Source organism: Cupressus sempervirens, chromosome 1 (assembly GCF_028749045.1).
Source record: "Cupressus sempervirens isolate cs-2001-9-10 chromosome 1, ASM2874904v1, whole genome shotgun sequence".
Taxonomy (NCBI): Eukaryota; Viridiplantae; Streptophyta; class Pinopsida; order Cupressales; family Cupressaceae; genus Cupressus; species Cupressus sempervirens.
In genome coordinates, this window is record NC_143118.1 from 48,627,687 (window position 1) to 48,648,128 (window position 20,442).

Here is a 20,442-nt window from a genome sequence, read left to right on the forward strand (position 1 = left end):
CTGCTTCAATTTGGATTCAAGCACTAAGTATATTCGATCCTTATAGTAAATGATGTCATTCACCACTTTGTACCGATCATCCTGTGTTGCCATCCATTAGCTCATAGGAAAATGTGTTTTTGGAATATTCCACCAACAAATGTGCTTTCCAATCAGTTGAAATCTGAATCAGTAAGTAGATAGCAAGTTTCCTAGACAAAGCATCTGCAACCACATTGTTTTTTCCCTTCACATATTCAATGTCAAAATTAAAAGCTTGAACATTGCTTACCCATTTTTGTTGCCTTTCGTTCAAGTCCCCTTGCTCCAGAAAATATCTCAAGCTATTATGATCAGTATGGACGACAAACTTTGCACCCATGAGATACTGTCAGAACTTGCTTAGTGCATGAACGATAACTAACATCTCCTTGTCATAAATGGAATATAAATGCTCTGCTTGTGTAAGTTTTCGACTCTCGTAGGCTATGGGGTGTCGATCTTGCATCCGTACCACACCAATGCCTTCTCTAGATGCGTCACATCCAAAATGAACAGTCGAGTAAAGTTAGGTAAGGCAAGTACTGGACAATTGCTCATTGCTTCTTTCAACTTACCAAAAGTGCATTGTGCCTTTTCATTCCACTAGAAGGAACCCTTTTTTGTCAAATTTGTTAATGGTGCATTGACTTGAGAGAATCCTTTAACAAACCTTCGATAATAACTGCAAAGTCCAAAAAAACCTCTCAACTCAAAAAGTGATTTTGGGGAGGGGGGGGGCAATCAAGGATAGCCTGAATCTTCTCTTGATGAACCTGTACTCCATATTTACTAACAATGTACCCCAGGTACAATATTTCTGTCATATCGAATTCACACTTGGATCGTTTGGCAAACAAAGACTAATCCTTCATGATCCTTAGGACTTCATCCAGATGATTCAAGTGCTCTTCCCATGTTTTGCGATAAATAAGGATATCATCAAAGAATACTAGTAAGTACTTATGCAATTGTTTGTTGAAGATGTGATTCATACATGACTGGAATGTAGCGGGTGCATTTGTTAATCTGAACGCCATGATTAGGAACTCATAATGGCCGTAGTGACATGGAAGGCCATCTTCTACACGTCTTCCTCCCTTATGCAGATCTGATGGTATCCGAAACAGAGATCTATTTTTTAAAAATAAACCATGCCATGTAATTCATCCAATAACTTATCAATCCTCAAAATAGGATATCTGTTTTTTATCATCTTTTTGCACAACGCATGGTAGTCCACACACATGCGCATTGTCCCATCCTCTTTAACCAATACCACTGATGATGCAAAAGGGCTAGAACTAGGACAGATTGATCCTTTCTCAAGCAGTTCATGAATTGTCTTTTGGATCTCATTTTTGAATTTCTTGGGATGGCGGTAGGGTGTGGTTATGACTAGCTTGGCACCTGCTTCCAACTCGATAGTATGTTCAAACCCACAATGGGGAGGTATGCCTGGAGGGATGTTTGTAAAAACTTTATCATGAGCACTCAAGATATTTTGAAGATCATCATCCTAGGGAAGTGTTCGTTGTCCTTTTATGGGTTCTGCTGAAACAAAACAGTGTGCAGCCCAAGCAATGTCATCATGCCGAAAGATTGCCTCCATCCGATGTGCTGAAACTTCCTTCAGTTCCTCATTAGCCATTCTGTGGAGAACAACCTTCTTCCCATCAACAAAAAAAGCAAAGTCCATTCGTTTGAAGTTCTGAGTGTATTCATCAAGTGTCTCTATCCACTGTATGACTAGAATAACCTCCATATCATCTAGGTCCACTATGAAGAAATCCTCTGTCACCGTGTGGTTAGCCATGGTGATACTTAGTTGGGGAACAAGGTGTGTACAAGGCAGAAGGGTCCCTCTAACGACCTTGACCTAGAATCCTACATGTGTCTCAGTAGGTAGACCTCTTCGTTTCACCAAAGATGAGTTTATGAAGTTTAGAGTGGCTCTGCTATCGAGCATCACCACGACCCTTTGTCTTTGAAGGTATGAAACACCGTGCACATCGGGCTCCTAGTTAAGGCGATAGTTCCTCCGCACCGTACCAATGCCGTAATTCTCTCTGTACGGTTCAAACTAACCATTTTGTTGTCTTCGTGGGGATGACTTTCTTTAGAAGGTAGATCTTCTTGTTTGTCCTCATCATCAGAGACGACTTTGATGTAGTGAATTTTTCCTTTCCCAATGCATTTGTGCCTAGGTTCCCACAGTCCCTTGCAATTGAAACATAGTTTCTTCCTTCAAAGCTCCTGTTGAGTAGCTTTGTCCGATAATAGCTTCTTCAGTACAGGTTTAGTATCTTTGTCCCTCGAAAACACTAGCGGTTTGGAATGTGAGTACCCTCGAGAGGATGACATTGATGATGATGCCATGCGCTCAGCCTTCTTGATGGCCTCCAATAGGGTGGCAAGATTGAACTCTTTTACCCAACCCTTCAATGGTTTTGTCAATCCATCCATGCAAAGCACTATCTGTCTTCTTTCGAAAATGTCTGTGACCAAAACAGAGAGTTTCTGAAATTTCGTAATGTATTGGTCAATCGATCCAGTTTGCTTCAGTTGTGCCAATTCTTTGAAATTAAGTTCCGGATCTTTACCATCAAATTGATCTATCAATTTCTTAGTGAATTCTGCATAAGTATTTATTTGGTCATGCCCTAGTGTGATGGTCTCGTGATGCCACCATTCATGTGCTACTCCCTCCAAGTGTAATGTCGCAAATTTAATTGCTTCTTCTTCTGGCATAGGATTAAGCTGGAAGTAAGTATCAGCCTTCATTACCCAAGCTTGCGCAGATATGGATCCGGGTCTGTCAAATGGAGACAAATTTACTTTACTCAACTTCCTTTTGAGATCATCGTTAAAATATCCTCGGTTTCTGCCTCCCGAATATCTCATTCTTAGATCTGCGTAGTCTTTGTAAGATATATCTTCCTCAAAATTCGCATTCTTCTAGTCTTCTCTCAACTGTTCTTGAAATTCCTCAAAGGTTGGCTTCTTCCATCAGGGTGGTGCCTCTGTCCGTAGGTCAAAAGACGACATGGAAGGTCGTGAGCATACTGGATGAGGGTTTTCTTTACCCGACACCGAGTCTGCGTTGTGACCATTTGTTCACCGGATATTTTATTGTCTACCAATTTTTTGAGAGTTTCTTCCATGAGTCATTGAGTATCATTGATTTGTGCCTGATTCCTTGCAAGTTCTCTTAGCAGCGCTACGAGTTCGGCAGTTGTAGGTTCTGGTTCTGCCACCATTTTATCAACCGAATGGGATCTTCTTCTCTTCGAGCTATAAACTCTCATTCATTGTCCATAGGTTGGCAAGATTAAAGCTCTGATACCACTGTAATGTTCTGTTGTTCGGGAGACTCCTGAAACGAACTTAAGACAAAGTGATGACCGTATGGTATAGCTGAAAGGAGTGAGAAACAATGATGTACCAATTGTTTGGGGTGGGTCGTATGGTAGCTTCTGGGAGGTCGTACGGTAGGAGATGGGGGTGTGTGCAAACAAGGCCATGCGGTGGGGGTAATGAAGGGGTTGTACGGTACTTATGGCAAGGCCGTATGGTGAGGGAAAAAAAAGTTGTACGAATGGAAACACAAGGTCGCACAAATGGATAAGGCTGTGATACAGAGAGATGTACTTCGTGTTGTGGGGTACGGATGGAAATGCTCAATCATGCAACCAAAAACTTACAAATCTGAATTCATGAAATAAGCCAAACAAGAGATTGAACACGAATAATCCTTCAATTAATATTTTTCACGAGATGGTGCTCCGATTTGCTAGATCTGAGCGAAGTATTATAGGTGACGGAATAGGGTGAGGGTTGAATCCCACTGAAATCGGAATTAGCCAAGAAGGGAAGATCTTTCACTTCCAAAATGGCGAACAATAGAACTCCAACATGAATTCACAATACAAAGAACATAATCAAAATCACATACCTACAACTACCTACAAGCCGTGCTTAAATACTTGTCGGGAAAAAACCTTTTCAAGAGTGTACAAAAAAACCGATGACAACACTTACCAACAGAAACTAAAACAAAAATGGGTCCGAGATAGACTAAATCAATCGGTCCATTAACAAAAATTTGATTAATAATTTATTTTATGACAGGTATATTACATTCAAGCAAATTTTTAAGTTGCTGAGTTTTTAGACAAGTCCAGCTTTTTCAACTTTGATGTGAAGTTTGAATTTTTTAGGTTGTACTATGACCTCAATTATTCATCCAACTAATTGAGGTTTGGTGTATGAACTCCTAATCCATGCACTGTTGTTTTGGGAATTTTCTCATATTGCTAGGTGGTGCCTTACTCATATGATTACTCTTCTATCACATTGGCATTAGAATCTTTGAATTTCATGGTGTGGTGAGTTTTTTAGTAGTGTATAGGGGGTTGTACAATGTTACTCTCAATCATATCAAACATGTTTGGTAGTTTTTAATGCTTGTAGGTGTAATTATTTATCATAATATTGTTGTTGGAAATGTCTATTGCCCTTGATTTATTGTTTGGAAGGGGTAAATCAACATTTGGTGTGTTTGCTGAGTGATTAATGTCATCAGACCTGAATAGATCTTGTTACTAGAAAGGATGGAGTTGTAGCAAATCTACATCAGCCTATATTCTCATCTCTCTAAGGTATTCTACTTGTTGGATTCGGGACTAGATTAATTATCCGTATCACTCAACTTACTATGGAGTATTAGAGAAATTATATGAGTTGTATTGCTTTTGCTATATCATTGTAAAACATTGGATGGTAGTAATGTCAGTGGACATTCATATTGTCATTGATGCATTTACTCACCACACTAAACAAGTGAACAATATTGGTCTTTCTCACCTCACTGAATAAGTGGAAAATATTGCATTTTTGTTGCCCAATGAATAAGCGGTACTTTTCTATTTGTTTCCATTGGATAAGTAGAAGTGCCATTGTTTCTTTCTTTGAATAAATTAGTATAAATGTGAACTCTTTGTTTCAACTGTATTGCACACTCCACTAAATAAGCCTGGAGTTTTCATTCTTTCCAAAGATCACCCAAGCACCCCTGAAGAAGTGAGACTGGCTGGCCTTCCACCTAGTGCGTTTTCTTTCAAGTCATTGCATTCCATTTAGAAAGTATGGTCTTAAACACTATATGCTCTCACCTTGCCCATCTTGGGAACTAGCTGATTAGAAAGTGGAAAAGATTTTCCATCATTGTATCTCATTTTCAATTGGGAAAAATTCAAACTAATAGTAGTGTCTATTACATCCGAAGATGGGATATTCAAACTCTCACATAATCATAGACTTAAAATATAAGTAGAAAACCTCCATACCTAGAACTCTTTTGGGAATTTTGAAACTTTCTACACATTGATAGCACATGGAGGGATGAAGAATGAGAACACATACATGAAAACTTAACTAAGGGAGATCCATTATGAATTTTTGCATATTAGTTATAAATGATGGGGATAATAAGGACAAATGCATAAGGGGGTTACAATTCAAGACTGATTTGGACACACTGTCAAACTAAACACTAGCATTGTAATAAAACAACTTACAAATTAAAAGAATAAAATTGGAAATAATTATTACTATGTCACTTTGGGAAAGCGGGGGGGTGGTGGACTTCCTAATATTCTTTGAACAGGATGCCTGCAACATTCTTCATAAGAACATAATACTCTGCGTGATCCTAAAAACTATATACTAACTCCTACAACTAGCTAATTCTGCATTAGTTGCCATCCAAGCCAACTTAAATACTCACCTATATGCCTTAGGACAACTTAAATACCTATTAATGTTTAAGTAACTTATATAAGAGTTAAGGTAGCCACAAGGTGAATACTCATAACCCAATATACACTACAGGATTAGGGGCATAGCAAACACAAACTCCATATATTTGAATTATATATTGGAGGGATGTCTTAAGATGTTTTAATACAGAAGAAACAATGGATCCTATAATCGGTTTGTTGGGAAGTATAGTGGATAATAATCACGAGTGTAAAGAAAGCTAAATGCAACAATATAAGGAAACAAGATGAAAAAGAAGAAAGATAGAATGGAGGAGGAACATTAAAATAGGAAGGAGCAGTTTAAGCTGAATGTGCTAGAGGTTGAAAGTTGCAGGAGGAGATTAGATTGGTGGGAAAAGATATAAACCAGTGAAATGGACAATGAAACAAAAAGAGGTGCTAGGGGTCAAATGAGATGGTGGCATTTAACATAGCATTATGAATAAGGCAAATAAGAAGAGTTGCAAATACTAACAACAAAGAAGATATGAGGATTGACAAAGTATGACCTAGTTCCTTGTTCTAGAATTGGTAGAGAGGAAAGGAACCCTGCAAAATTTATTCTCATTTGGAAGCACCATAAAAGAAGGTTTAGTTCATTTGTGAAAACTCTTTGGAGAAAAAGAAGAGATCTGAGAAGAAAGTAGTGTCCAACAGAGTAAATTAGAGTTCAAGGAAGAGGGACAATTTGTATTGAAATCCAAGACTACAATTAGGCTTGTGTAAGCCTATTGCAGGGAAAATGATGTAATTTTGATTGAATATTTATTTGCTAATCCAATTCATGTTCAAAAGCTTGAGTTGAATTTTTGGGTAATGCTTTGCATGGATTATATATATTTTGTTTTTTGAATAGTTCTTAATTGGACCCTTCTACCATGACTACATCAGAACAGCACTCCTTAGTTGTAGCCTTCTATTATGACCACATCAAAGAAGCACTTCCAAATGCACAACCTCTAGTGTTGCTTTATTGGCTTGAACTTATATTTGCAAAAGAAGTTGAAATAATAGTTGATTTAGCATACAATAAAAATGTTGATCAACAGAAGCATTGGAGTAATCAGAAAAGAGCAGAATTCGTATCTTTCAAAATAGAAAATATGACTTAAAAAGCATGCTAAATCTGTTCCAATCTCCAGGAAGTGCAATGTACAACGTCACAAGCTGAGGGTGAAAAGGTTTTAAAAAGTTACGAGTCCATGTCAATGTAGATTCAGCTCTACAACAAAACCAGTTCTTGATAGCTTCCAAGTGCCTACTATAAGATGTGTGATGTTGCATGATTTAATTACAACATTAGATGCATATTTTAGAAAAAAAATGAAATCAATGATACATTACCAACAATGTAGCTTTATACTGAATAAAAGACATTGCTAACAATATGACTCACCCCTGAAGAAAACCAGTCCCCTGGAGGAGTAGGTGTGACAAGTGATTTTACAGCATCTACAATTGACACAGCTGTGGACGCAGCTGAAGATCTTCCCCACTTCTTTATCAAGACACCTCCACGCTGCATTTGAGAAAAGAAGGAAAACAAAAATGAATTTGAAAACTACTTGGTGCCACTGAAAAAGATCATCACTAGTTAATTCCACAAGTGTACAATTTGGTATTCATCTCTAACAACTACACATAATCTCGGTAAATGAAGCATAATGGCACAAGTGATTTCTACTCTTATTATGTATATCACTTGTAGATTCATTGAGGAACTACATAAGGCTTCACATGAAATCTGTACCTTTTGAACTTTTTCAGTGAATTCTTCTTCCAACCATTTGGTATCAGTGATAATTTCTGTGACAGGTATTCCATGAATTTTTGCATTGACAAAATCTGGAACCTAGAACATAATAACACGAATCAATGAAAACATAACCAATTGTTGTTATCAGAAAAAAAGAAATATTCATATCCTTTGTTGTACAGGCATGGTTTGTTCCACTACTGGAACCCAATCCATAAATTCTGGATTTGAATGCTTGATGAGACTCTTTATGCAAGTGCACAAGAGGATAAAACCCAGCAAGCATCATTCATCAATTTACTTGCCACGAACTTCTGCTAATAAATTGGTATGCTACAAGGATAACTGATATCTAAAAAACACCCAAAATTTCAAACCTGAGTTGTTGAATGATTTCCCCAGATTGTCATGTTTGATACATTATCATAGAAAACTCCAGCTTTGAGTGCAAGCTGTGTCCAGAAAAGACAAATCAGAAAATGCACTTAAATTGGCCAACCAGAAAAAACTAGAGACGAACATAGGATAGTTGGACATGCATAAAAAGAAGAGAAAAAGCATTTCATAAAAGAAAATGTATAGATATGTCCCATAAAATGCAACATGATTTTGGAAGAATGTAATATGTATACCTGACATTTGGCTCTATTTTCATCGAGTCTTGTCAGTGCGTGAAAATTCTTAGGGGAAATATTGGGAGCATTTTTAAGACAAATGAGGGCACTGCAATACAAAAAACGATAAGCCTCAAAAGTTCATTACATTAGAGAGGATGTTGCAGTTGTTTTTCTATCCACAGCAATATGTACAGCTCTATATTCTTGAGAAGGTGGTAATTATATTTTTCATTTAAGTTCAATTGTGAAAAATGTAGACTCACTTTGTGTTGCATGGATTGCCAACAACGACAACTTTTACATTCTTGCTTGCAACAGCATTAAGAGCCTTTCCCTGAGAATTTTGTTACATTTTAAATAACATGAATTTATTTTTATATAGTATAAATGATAAATCAGTAGATTATATCTGTACATCTTGATAAAGCATCTAAATTTATAGAGGTATGTTTTTATTTCAATGAACTAACCTGCTCTGCAAATATTTTTCCATTTATGTCAAGCAAGTCTGCTCTTTCCATTCCAGGACCACGGGGCTTTGCTCCAATAAGAAGAGCCCATTCAGCATCACGAAAAACATCGTAAGGATCCACTCCTATGCTAACCTCTCTCAGCAAAGGATATAAAGAGTCTTCGAGCTCCATTGCAACACCTGGCAAGTTTTGTAAGTTAGCAAATCAGCATAAAATGTGACACTTGGTCTAAATGACATAAGATTGCAGAAAAAAAATGACAGTGAAATTTAATCATTTTGAAAACAGGAAACTCAAAAACCAGGCCCTTAAAGATTTTGATATTGCATAGAAATATTGCAGATCTATTTATGCCTATTAAATATTTCACATTTTTCCAAATGGACATGGATGTGAACCACAATAGGATGACAGGTTCAATAGGATCAATGAAATGATGCTCCATAAAGGGTTGAAGACATTGCTTGAAGGCAATAAGAAGTCATTTATTATGGCATTGTGGCCTCTTTAAAGTGCACAAATGGAAAATTCATGGAAAAGGTTGATACATCATACAACACCTACCAGTTAGGATTATTTTTGGTTAGGAAGTAGTGTTCACATGGGCATTCAAATTAGTATTATATGTATAATAAATATTAAGATGAGAAACAACTTAATATTATTGTTAGTGTAGTTTTATAGAATGTTTGTTGCATGAGTGCATGTAGGGACATGAGATAAGGGATTTATTATAGGAAAATGAACAACCTTCCAATAATATAGTAGATGTGAATCGTATATACATGTGCTGTATTATTGAACAAAAATAAGAAATTGAAAACATATCATTATATGTGCACTCTGAAATTTAACATTTTCCCATTTCATACTACATATGTATATGTAAATGTATATTTCTTTGTCTATATATAGATAGATAGATAGATAGATAAAAGCATAGTAACCTCCCCAAACCCATTTTGTTTTACCTCCCCAAACTCATCAGTTGCCCATTGTCAATGAATTCATTGTTGAATGTGATTAAAGATCCATATATTTAACAGCCAAATTATCAGTCTTCTAAGACAATGTTTTTTTATAGGTGTGGATCCTTATATTTAAATTTAACCACCTTTTTGAGAGCTACACTAGACAAACCATATATCTTCTCTCTTTCTTCAATTTCTTGTCAGGGATCAAATAATTTATAGCTACTTTTCATTCTATTAAAAAATATTGCTCACTCCCTTTCCAAATCAATAGAAGACCACCTCACTTCTCTTCGTTTTGTTCCAACATGTTAAACCTCCCCCTAAAGTCCAAAGGATTCTATGAAGAGGATTCAGCCATTTCCACGACTTATTTCTTTCCCTATAGTCATTAGCATAAGAGGAAAAGCATATTCCAAACTTCAAATTATATTTCATAAAAATCACTCACCCACACCCTCCTACAATTGGGAACATCCATCCTCCTTATCATAATTGGCTCACGTATTGCTTAAAAGAATGAAAATTCCTCCTTTCCCTTTATCATGTTTGCCACAAAACTGAGAGGCTTCTTTCCAAATAGAAATCAGGCTGGTCTCCAATTGAAGCCAATTGCTTTGACTTCTTGAAGGAAGAGAAGATCGAGAAAGTTACTCCTATTTAAGAATCTCCTAATAATATACTTTCTATTTGGGGATTACAAAACCTTTATTCCAACTAATGCACTTTAGGTTCATCATTATTTGAAGATGAATTGACAACCGTTGGATTCCTATAAGTTCTAGCAAAGCATTTTGGAGTTTTATCATCCTTTCCTTTTCTTCTATTCTTTTTAATCACTCTCTTCCCTACTTTGTTGCTTTCTTTTTTTCATATTTTCTGACTTCTTTTTCCAAACCAACTTTGTCTTATTCCTATACTAAGGGTAAAAGGTTTATCAAGTGTTGTTCTGCATTTCTTTGAGTTTAGTTCATTATTTAATTGGCTAACATTGATCAATCAATCAACCCCAATTTTTATAATGAACCCTTTTATTGAAGGCTTTCATCAAGTCCTTTTCATTTTTCATTTTATTAAGCCTATATTTGATTTTTGAAGCCATCAACGCCCATTTTTTGCATTTTTTAGTGTGTGTTTATTTGCTTTTGATCTTTTGGTTTTGTTCAATCCCTTGCTTTCGATTTTCCCTTCGATTTGGTATATCTTAGGGGTTAATTGGAATTGGCAGTCAAAAGATATGACCATTTTAGTGCCCAAAACGTGAACTCTCTAGATGCAATTACATGATTTAAGAAAACATGTTATATTTTTATGTTGACATTCACTTTTTGAAAAATATAGCATAAGTTCACTTTATGTTATGTTTTGAAGTTACTTTATCACTTAAGTGACTATAGAGCACTTTATGTTATATTTTCATGTTGAGTTGCTTTTAAATTTTTTCACTTAAGTGACTATTAACTATATAGTTTGATTTTTTTCGAGTTACTTTATGTTTTATTTAAAACATCTAAGTTAAATATTACTTTTTGAAATGATATTTGCACATAATATATTCTTTATACAGTGTAAATGTTAGTTTTGACCCAATTAAGTGGTATTTCCTCAAAAATCAATTAGACATGTGCTTAATTGATCACTTAAGTTGTGCATTTACTTGTTTTCCAACCCATTTACATGTTATATGTAAGTGCCTCTAGAGAATGAATTTTTTGCACTAGAGAGTCATTTCAAAATACTTAAACATGTAATTTAAAACATGCAATGGGTCTTCTAGAATGTGTTTTGCATCTAAAGGCTCAAAGAAATGAAAATGCATTGTTTTTAAAATATGCAATAACCCTTGGAGAGTGCAATTTTGCACTATATGCTTGGTTTTGACAAGTTTTAAAACATGTAATGCCCCTTCTAGAATGTGATTTGCATCTAGACTCTAAATGCATGCATTTTAAAATACGCAAATGTACTCCAAGAGTGCAATTTGCATAAGAGACCAATTCCTATGCATTTTAAAACATGTAATCTCTTCCCAAGAGCACGATTTGCCTTTCCTACACATGTTATTGCAAGTTGAGAGCACAATTTTTATCTCCAAGACCAAAACATCCATGTTCTTGCCCCCCAAGAACACGTTTTTGCTAGAAAACTTGAGATCTGCCCATTCCATGGCTTGGAATCTCTCCAACTAGGGTCATTTTTGCCTCCTTATGCATTCCCATGCATTAGGCATTGAAATCCAAGCAAGAAACAATGCATTTTGTGATATTTTGAGGACACATTTTGGTTAAAAATGGCCAGATTTGGGGCATTTTGATCACATTTTTGTCTAAGTTGAAATCATTGTGGAGTTTCTAGCCTTGTATTTGCTATCATTCAACACATTTTTGCCATTCATTGTCAAAAATGGTTAATGTAGTGGCAGATTTTTTTTGTCAAAAACGTCCCTCTATTTGGTATTTTGCAAAACCAACTTGCATCTTGGAGATCAGAGAGAACATTTTTGGCATATCCATGCAAAAATGCACATCGATTACTCATTAATGTCCATCACTTACAAAGTTGAAAAAGTCAATATAGTTGTTTGTGGATTCGAATTTAGAGGAGAATCTTTCTTCAAATCTATTAATCCTCTACATTTGGCTCTTTGATCACCAAGTAAGTCGAAGTTTTCAATTCCTTGCTATTTCATTGCATCTTTTCATCATTCTTGTACATTTGTACCAAGATGTGCTATTTAAAGTGCGGTTTTTTAAAATAAGATGAGAACCTCCATTTTTTGAGTGTTTTGAATTTCCCCAAATTCTAAATTCAAATTTGCATAAGAGAGCAACTTTTTTCTTGTCATGTTTGAGTCAAAGAACAAAGGTATGTTTTTGTTTAGTTTCATTGGTTGTTTGTTTGCTGTTTTGTTTTTCTTCTTTTCGAAGAAGTTGCAAGTTCTTTCCCAAGAACGTGAGATCATTTCCCTTCATTCCATTTTCCACCTTTTTATGCAAGTACAACATTTCAATTCACATCCATCATCACATTCCAAGCACATTACATTTCATTCTCCATATGCCAAGCACATGCATTTCCATCCTCCATCCACATTTACATGTAATCTCATCCTTCATACACATTTACATACATACCTATCCTCCATACCCACTTATATGTAATTCCATCCTCCGAACCTAATTACATGTTTCCATCAAGTAATAATTACATGTAATTACATCTAGAGAACCTGATTTTGGTAAAAGGTCACACTTTAAACACCAAAGTTGTCATTTGCATGCATCCTATGCACCTAGCTTGCAATTCTTGGCCATACCCGGAAAAGTCCATCTTCACGCATGTGCAATCCACCCTTGAGAGTCTGATTTTGGCCATTTTCGCCCAAATACATATGCTTTTCGGTTTATTTTCAGCTATCATATGTGTTCTATCCATACTTTGAACACTCATCCCTCATGGATTCATCATTGTAACTCAAATCTCAAAGTTTTCATGGATCCAATCTCATTGAAAGATGTTTTCATCTTGATGTTGTGGCATACTCTTCAAGATATGTCAAAAATTCTTCAAAGGACAGAGCCATCTTGTCAAGAAGACATCCTTTGATTTTCAGGAAGCAATTATTCATTTGATCTCCATGTTGGTCTGAGAACCTTGGTTTGTGAAGGAATGCGTCAAGCACATTGACTGTAAAAGAAAAAAAGAAAAAAGAAAAAAGTTTAAAGTGCTGATGGAAAGTTATTCGGAGTTTAAATCCAGACACTATTCAAAGTGTTACAGACTCCAGAATGTGCCAATCTACAAAGGAGAATTCACGACAACTCGAACGAGAAAAAACTTGATCACATCAAGTTTTTAAATAACAACAGGCAATTCATCAAAGAGAGATAGAGGCCATCAAAAGATGCAACATCATGGTTATTAAGGTGAATGTAGTGGCATAAAATACATTAACTCCTGATCCTATGATCATCTGGGATTGCATCAAGTATAGGGCCTTCGTTACATCCCAATTTTTGTGGGCTCAATTTAAAAAATGTTCATCTAGCCATTGAGGTTTCATGTGAAGTTAGTTGACAGGTACATTTGTTAGGATCGTGTGAAATGGTAAGATGGTTAATCATTATAATTTCATAAGAAGTTGGCATGCTAGTTAACCATTATGATGATATTTTAATGTTATCTTAGAAAGTTGGTTATTCATCATGAATTCATCGAAAGTGAAATGGTGATTAACCATTATGATAGTTTATGAATAATAAAAGTTATGATAATTATGGTTATATTGAGGAATATAATATGATTATGGAGAATTACTTCCCTGCAAGAGCACGTCAAAGGGGGCAAGTATTACCAGAAAGAAGTTGGGCACAGGGGGGCACCACCTACCATTGAGCAAATAGGTGGGTGTCCTAAACTACCATGACCAAGGATGAAATGACTAGACAAGCAAGAAGAACAAAGAATGACCATGAGCTAGCCAGTTAGATTAAAAACATTATAAAGAACTTAAATAAGAATATTACCTTCGTTATGTATTGATCTCTGTGTACCTTGAAAGCTATCATGTCTTAATATAGTAATATCACATCTATACTCATGCTTGGGTGGGTAAGAAATATGTACATATGCATACACATATATGTATGTATGTGCATATGTATACAAAATTCATCAACAGCGTATACATGTACATGTACATACACACACACACACACACACACATCCCTACATATCATAATTACTCAGGCAAAGTCCAAGAGGTTTAGCTTAGTTGGTTGAAGCAATGAGTTCTTATTGTGGAGACCCTGGTTCAAAGCCCAAGAGGGACATCTTTGTGGAATTCTAAGTTGTGGCTCTTGATCTTCTATTGGTTGTATTTGTCTCATTGATTGCTCGTAAGGAGCTTGAATAAGACTATAAGTCTCGTGTTATTGCTTTAATAAGCACAAGATTTGTAAATGATTTCAATATTATAATTACTTAGGCAAGAATGAAGGTATAGGTATGGTACTAATATACCAAGACATGAGCTAAGTGTATTTTTTTGCCACCTACATTTTTTATATCTTCAAGTCTTAGACTTTAGTCTTTTATATAAATATTTGAGCAATCATGTTGTCTTGCTATTGCCACCTTTGGTGCTACGTCCTTAATATTATTGTATATAGGGTTATGAATAGTCAACTTGTGGCTATCTTAATCCTTAATTAAGTCATGTTATCATTAATATAGTATAATTTAGGTAGGTAGGTCGGCCTAGGTGTTATGAAGGGCTGTGTCTATTCAACCTAAGTATAATTAGGTATATATAGGAAATTGTGAGTCTTATTTCATCTGAAGTGTGTTCTCAATGGAGATATTTGGAGGTTGCCCCCTCGAAGTGGCCTATTACTCTCATTTATTATCAAGTATTTATATAATATTTCATATTATTCCTTCTATTATGAAAGTTATTTCATTACATTAAGATCTTGGCACCATAGAGGCAAGATTTTTTCTCAACATTGGGGCAATTTTGGGAAGAGCATAACTTTCAGATTTTAGCGAATTTTTCAAAGATTTTTAAAGGGTTTTTGAAGAACATATTAAAGAAGCAATAGTCCAAAATTTAGAGGAATTGGAGTAAATTTGAGGAAATTGTTGCAGAATTACTACTTCTACACAATTTTTTGAGATCTTCATATCTCTCACATCCTGCCGAATTGGAGTATAACTTGTATTGGGTTTTTCAATACATAGAAGAGGAGCCTAAATTCAAAGCTTGGAGGAATTGAAAAACAAAAATAAGCAAGATATTGCAAAATTAGGATAATTCTCTCTCAAGGCAGAAAAGTTGCTAATTCTTTTGGGGATTTTTTCCGAGTAAGGATTTCTTGGCCTAAGTAAGTTACAATAAAAAATAAATAAATCAGAAAATTTACATTTCATTTGTGTGATTTATTTCAAAAATATTGGTTTCCATCATGACAGGGCCTCCAACAAGAGGCAAAAAGAGTTCTACCACACCGGGGAAATTTGCTAATCAAGATTGGGAAGCAATAGAGGATAGTAGGCCCAATGAGGAACTTAGTAAGTTCAAGGAAGAGGTTAAGAAGGAGATATATCAGATATACGAAGCATGTTAAGAACCTATATGAATGAAACAAGGAAGTAGCTTTCAAGCAATCAAGGTGAAACCTTCAAGTCGACTAATAATTACACAAGTTTTATTAATCCTACAAGATCTAAGAATTTTTTTTCCAAAGGTGGATATGCACAAATTTGATGGCAAGGATCCTCTAACATGGATAAATCAAATGGAGATTTTTTTTGAAATACATCAAATCCCATATAGACAAAAGGTTACGATGGCTTTCTTATATCTAGAACCAAATCAATTCATTTGGTATCGTTGGCTTTGTACTCATAGGAGGAAAACGGGTTTCACTATATCATGGTCAATTTTTACAGAAGAACTGCAAGCACAATATAGCAATAGTGTGACAGAAACTTCTTTATCCAACTTGCTAAGCTTCAACAAACAAGTTCAGTTAAGGATTATATTCAACAATTCCAAAATCTATCCTTAAGAGTGGATACAATTACAGAGGAGAACTTCAATGATTTATTCTTGGGTGGTCTCAAGGATCACATTCAATATGAGGTACACATGTTTTGTCCCAGTTCAGTAAATGAGTCTTTTATATTGGCACGCCGAGTAGAGGAGAAGTTCTTGATTTCTAGAAAGCAAGGGGCTAATGTGACAAGAGACAAAGGATATTCAGCACCTTATCTTCCTCAACCTACTAGGTTGACTCCACAACAAATTAAGGAGAAAAGAGCAAAAGGGCCGTGTTTCAATTGTGATAGAAAATATAGTCGAGGACATAAATGTAGTGAAAAGAAATTGTTCTATATTGAAGGTCCAAGTGAGGAAGAAGAGGATGAGCCCATATCAGAGGAGGATAGGGAGTCAGGTGAGGAATCACACAATTCTCAACCAATCATTTCTTGTTATGAACTTTCAGGTTTTAGTGCACCACAAACTCTTAAGGTCATGGGTTTCTTAAAGAAGCAGAAAGTAACAATGTTGATCGACTCAGGTAGTACTCATAATTTCATCAACAAAAAGTTGGCAACTCTTCTAAATTGTTTTATATATCCAGCCCCAAAGTTTCAGGTTTTGATTGCAGATGGGGGCACAATTAGTTGTTTAGGGAAGTGTGTCATAGCATCAAATTATCCATGGGAGATTATCAACTTGACACCCCAATGTATGCGATATCCATGGGTGCAGCAAATATTGTTTTGGGAATACAATGGCTTACTACATTGGAAACAATTGAGATGAACTTCCAAGAACTATTCATGCGATTTCAATCACAAGGAAAGGTAGTGGACCTAAGGGGATTGAAGGCAAAATGCCCACAGATGGTAAGTTCTCATCAAATGTAACTTCTTAAGAAAGGTGTAGATGGATTTGTGACCCAGCTATGTCATTAGAAGTCTCTCAATCTAATGCTCTTACTCATCTAGATTTACAAGCAATAATTGATCATCATTTAGTGATTCTTGGAGATATGCCTAAAGGACTTCCTCTTAAGAGGGATCATGACCATGCCATACAACTAGTTCTAGGGAGTCAACCACCAAACATTAGGCCTTATAGGTACCCACACATACAAAAAACATGAGATAGAAAAAATTGTGGAGGAAATGCCAGAGGTAGGAATTATCAGGCATAGCCAAAGTGCTTACTCCTCACCTGTTGTGCTGGTACGTAAGAAGGATGAAACTTGGCACATGTGTCCAGATTATAGAGTGCTCAACAAGTACACCATTATAGAGTGCTCAATGAAGCAACAAAAAAAGAATAATAAGTTGTCTCCAAGATATTATGGACCATACCAAATCATGCAAAAGATTGGTAGTGTTGCCTAAAAGCTTGAGTTGCCACCAACAACAAAGATACATCCAGTTTTTCATGTTTCTTGTTTGAAGAAGGTAATTGGGCAGAATATTCCTACTCAAACACTACTACCAAAATTTGATGAAGGAGGAAGAATAATTTTGGAACCAAAGTGCATTCTTCAAACACGCAGGAAGAAGCAAAGGAACAAAACCCTGATTCAGTATCTCATCCAATGGAAGAATTTACTAGTTGAAAGAGGCCACATGGGAGGATGAGGAGTTCATTCAAAAGAATCCAGACTTGGTTAGCATTGAGGACAATGCTTCTTTCAAGAGAGGGAGCATGCTACGCCCTTAATATTATTGTATATAGGGTTATGAATAGTCAACTTGTGGCTATCTTAATCCTTAATTAAGTCATGTTATCATTATTATATTATAATTTAGGTAGGTAGGTCAGCCTAGGTATTATGAAGGATTGTGTCTATTCAACCTAAGCATAATTAGGTATATATAGGAGGTTGTGAGTATTATTTCATCATCATATTGTGAAGTGTGTTCTCATTGGAGATATTTGGAGGTTGCCCTCTCGAAGTGGCCTATTACTCTCATTTATTATCAAGTATTTATATAATATTTCATATTATTCATTCTATTGTGCAAGTTATTTCATTACATCGGGTCATCAAGTTAGTACAATCGTTCGAATTTCTTATGAATTTTTAATTCTTGGCAACGTTTCCTATCACCGTAATCTTGTTGCTAGCTGCTGCAGGAGGTCTCTTTTCTTGACCAATGATTATTTCCATATATTTACTCTCAGATCATGCTGCAGGAGCTCTCTCTCTTTTTGTTTTTACTTCATAGAAAATAATTCTCTTTTCCCTCTGCAGTTCGAATCCGAGTATTATTGCTTTCCTCATTTTTCATTTTCACACAAGCACTCTGTGATATCAAGCTCTTCCTAGAGGAGAGAATATATATATATATTACAAAGCCATAGATAGCATGAGTCTAAGTTTGTGTTATTCATCAATCTATTGAGATCTTGGTGCCAACATTTCCACATACCTACTATAGACACCAGATTGCCACCTGAATTAGGTTATGTTTAAATGTTCCATCATAATCCTATGTGTCTTTCTTTCTATTATGCCGGAAGTACTGTTCGGCTGTATTACTATTATTTGGCTGCAAGCAATGAAGTGTGATGTTGTTACAAGTTTTATTCTGTTAAAAAAATATTTCACTATAGTTGTTCCAAAGAACTGAAGCAAGGGTCATCATACGTAGACGTAATCAATAAGTCTTTGAGATAGTGTACTCGATTTATGAAATCAAATTAGAAACTTTAGTCATATTTACTTATGATGCCATAGGCTGGAATGGCATGATTTTATGGCAAAGGAATAAGGATTCATGAGATCCTACATAGAAAAAAATACACAGAAGAATTATTAGCATTAATATTTGAGTACAAGAGTAATTAAGCTCTTGGTAATCTCTTGAAAGGATTCTTTTTGTCAAGTCGAGGGATGGTTGTTACTCTGGCACTAGGTTGCTTAGTGATTGGTCAGTGGTGTCCTAAGCCTAAGTCTAGGGTAGGGAGGGCCTTTCTTGGTTGAGATTGTGTGAGAATATTTGAGGGTCCGCGGTTGGGAGGTTAAGCCCCTAACAATGCTTCTCCTCTCCACCAGATGCCAAGGCTTGCACAAGGCAGAGATAGGATCTGCATTCAATATCTTCTGGTAATGGGTATTTTACTCTTATAATATTTTAAATTACAAGATGAAGTTATGTTAGATTGATTAATATTGTTGAATCAATTATTTGCTTCAATGAAATCAACTTTTCCTCTTCACTGCAATTGGTAAACAGTTAGATTAGTTGATCTTTCAAATTAAGCATGAAATATATTTGTATGCTTGAGATAGGCCTACTTGATGGATGTTATAACTATCCTTCTTTTATGTGAATAACGAAAAATGAACGTATCTTTTAACTATATGTTATTGCCATAATTAGAAATAAGGAAAGGGATGATACAGTGGTATTTGATGCTGTAAATGGTATTGGTCATTGCAATATAGTGGTATAACTATTTGTGCCTTAAGTGGTATATGTGAGCTAACCTGAGTTTTACAGATGCTGCCCTAGGTGGATTCTGGTTTCGGAATTTAGGGTATGGAAAACTTAAATCCTCTATTTAGATTTATTGAAGATGCCTTCAACTGTTAGTTATGATAATTCAGTTAAACTGATTATAACTATTAATCTCTTTTGCATGAACATAACTATTAAAACTTCCTTCTCATGAATGTGAATTAGTAACTATATTTCATTGATTTGCTAGTCATTAGCTAAGACTTGTCGAAGGAGATGTTACATATGGTATCAAAGCTCTGGGTTTGACACTGAACCATAGGCCCAACACTATTTCAGGGAAGCTGAAAATGTAATGTTGAATGAGATAGAATGAACATTTATTTTGCATAACTGAATATTTTACAATGTAAGTTGGAAAATCACACCAAAGATCATCCAAAATAGCTAGGGAAGGGCTGAGATGATGGTATGGTCCATATGAATTGGAAAGCTAGATAAATTTGCAAAATCATAAAGATGAATCATAACTATAAAAATTAATATGATTGGCAAGTCGAGCAGTGGGTGATCGGGCACACAGTGTCCATAGGAAATCCCTGGCTAGGGTAGGTTTAGTGGCAAGATTGTTGCTATGATCACCAAAGGTCAAAGTGCTAGTAGTTAGAAGATAGGTTGATGGAGGGTATCCACAACCTCATCTGATGTCTAGTCGACGCTCTAACACCATGATGCTCGGGTGGTAGGACTGCAATGGTGCACGTGCCTTATCCCAGGTTAGGAGGGCCA

General features: G+C 35.7%; 1 protein-coding gene across 1 annotated transcript in view; it reads right to left on the reverse strand.

The window, feature by feature from the left end:
* LOC149576111 (lactate/malate dehydrogenase family protein) overlaps positions 1 to 20,442 on the reverse strand; it is a 134,136-nt gene that overhangs the window by 18,082 nt on the left and 95,612 nt on the right. Inside the window, exons 5-10 of the mRNA XM_089816349.1 lie at positions 8,684 to 8,865; positions 8,477 to 8,547; positions 8,229 to 8,319; positions 7,974 to 8,048; positions 7,591 to 7,692; positions 7,237 to 7,359 (exon numbers count right to left, since the gene is read on the reverse strand). Coding sequence (XP_089672475.1) covers positions 7,237 to 7,359; positions 7,591 to 7,692; positions 7,974 to 8,048; positions 8,229 to 8,319; positions 8,477 to 8,547; positions 8,684 to 8,865 — 644 coding nt within the window. The remainder of the gene's footprint in view (positions 1 to 7,236; positions 7,360 to 7,590; positions 7,693 to 7,973; positions 8,049 to 8,228; positions 8,320 to 8,476; positions 8,548 to 8,683; positions 8,866 to 20,442) is intronic.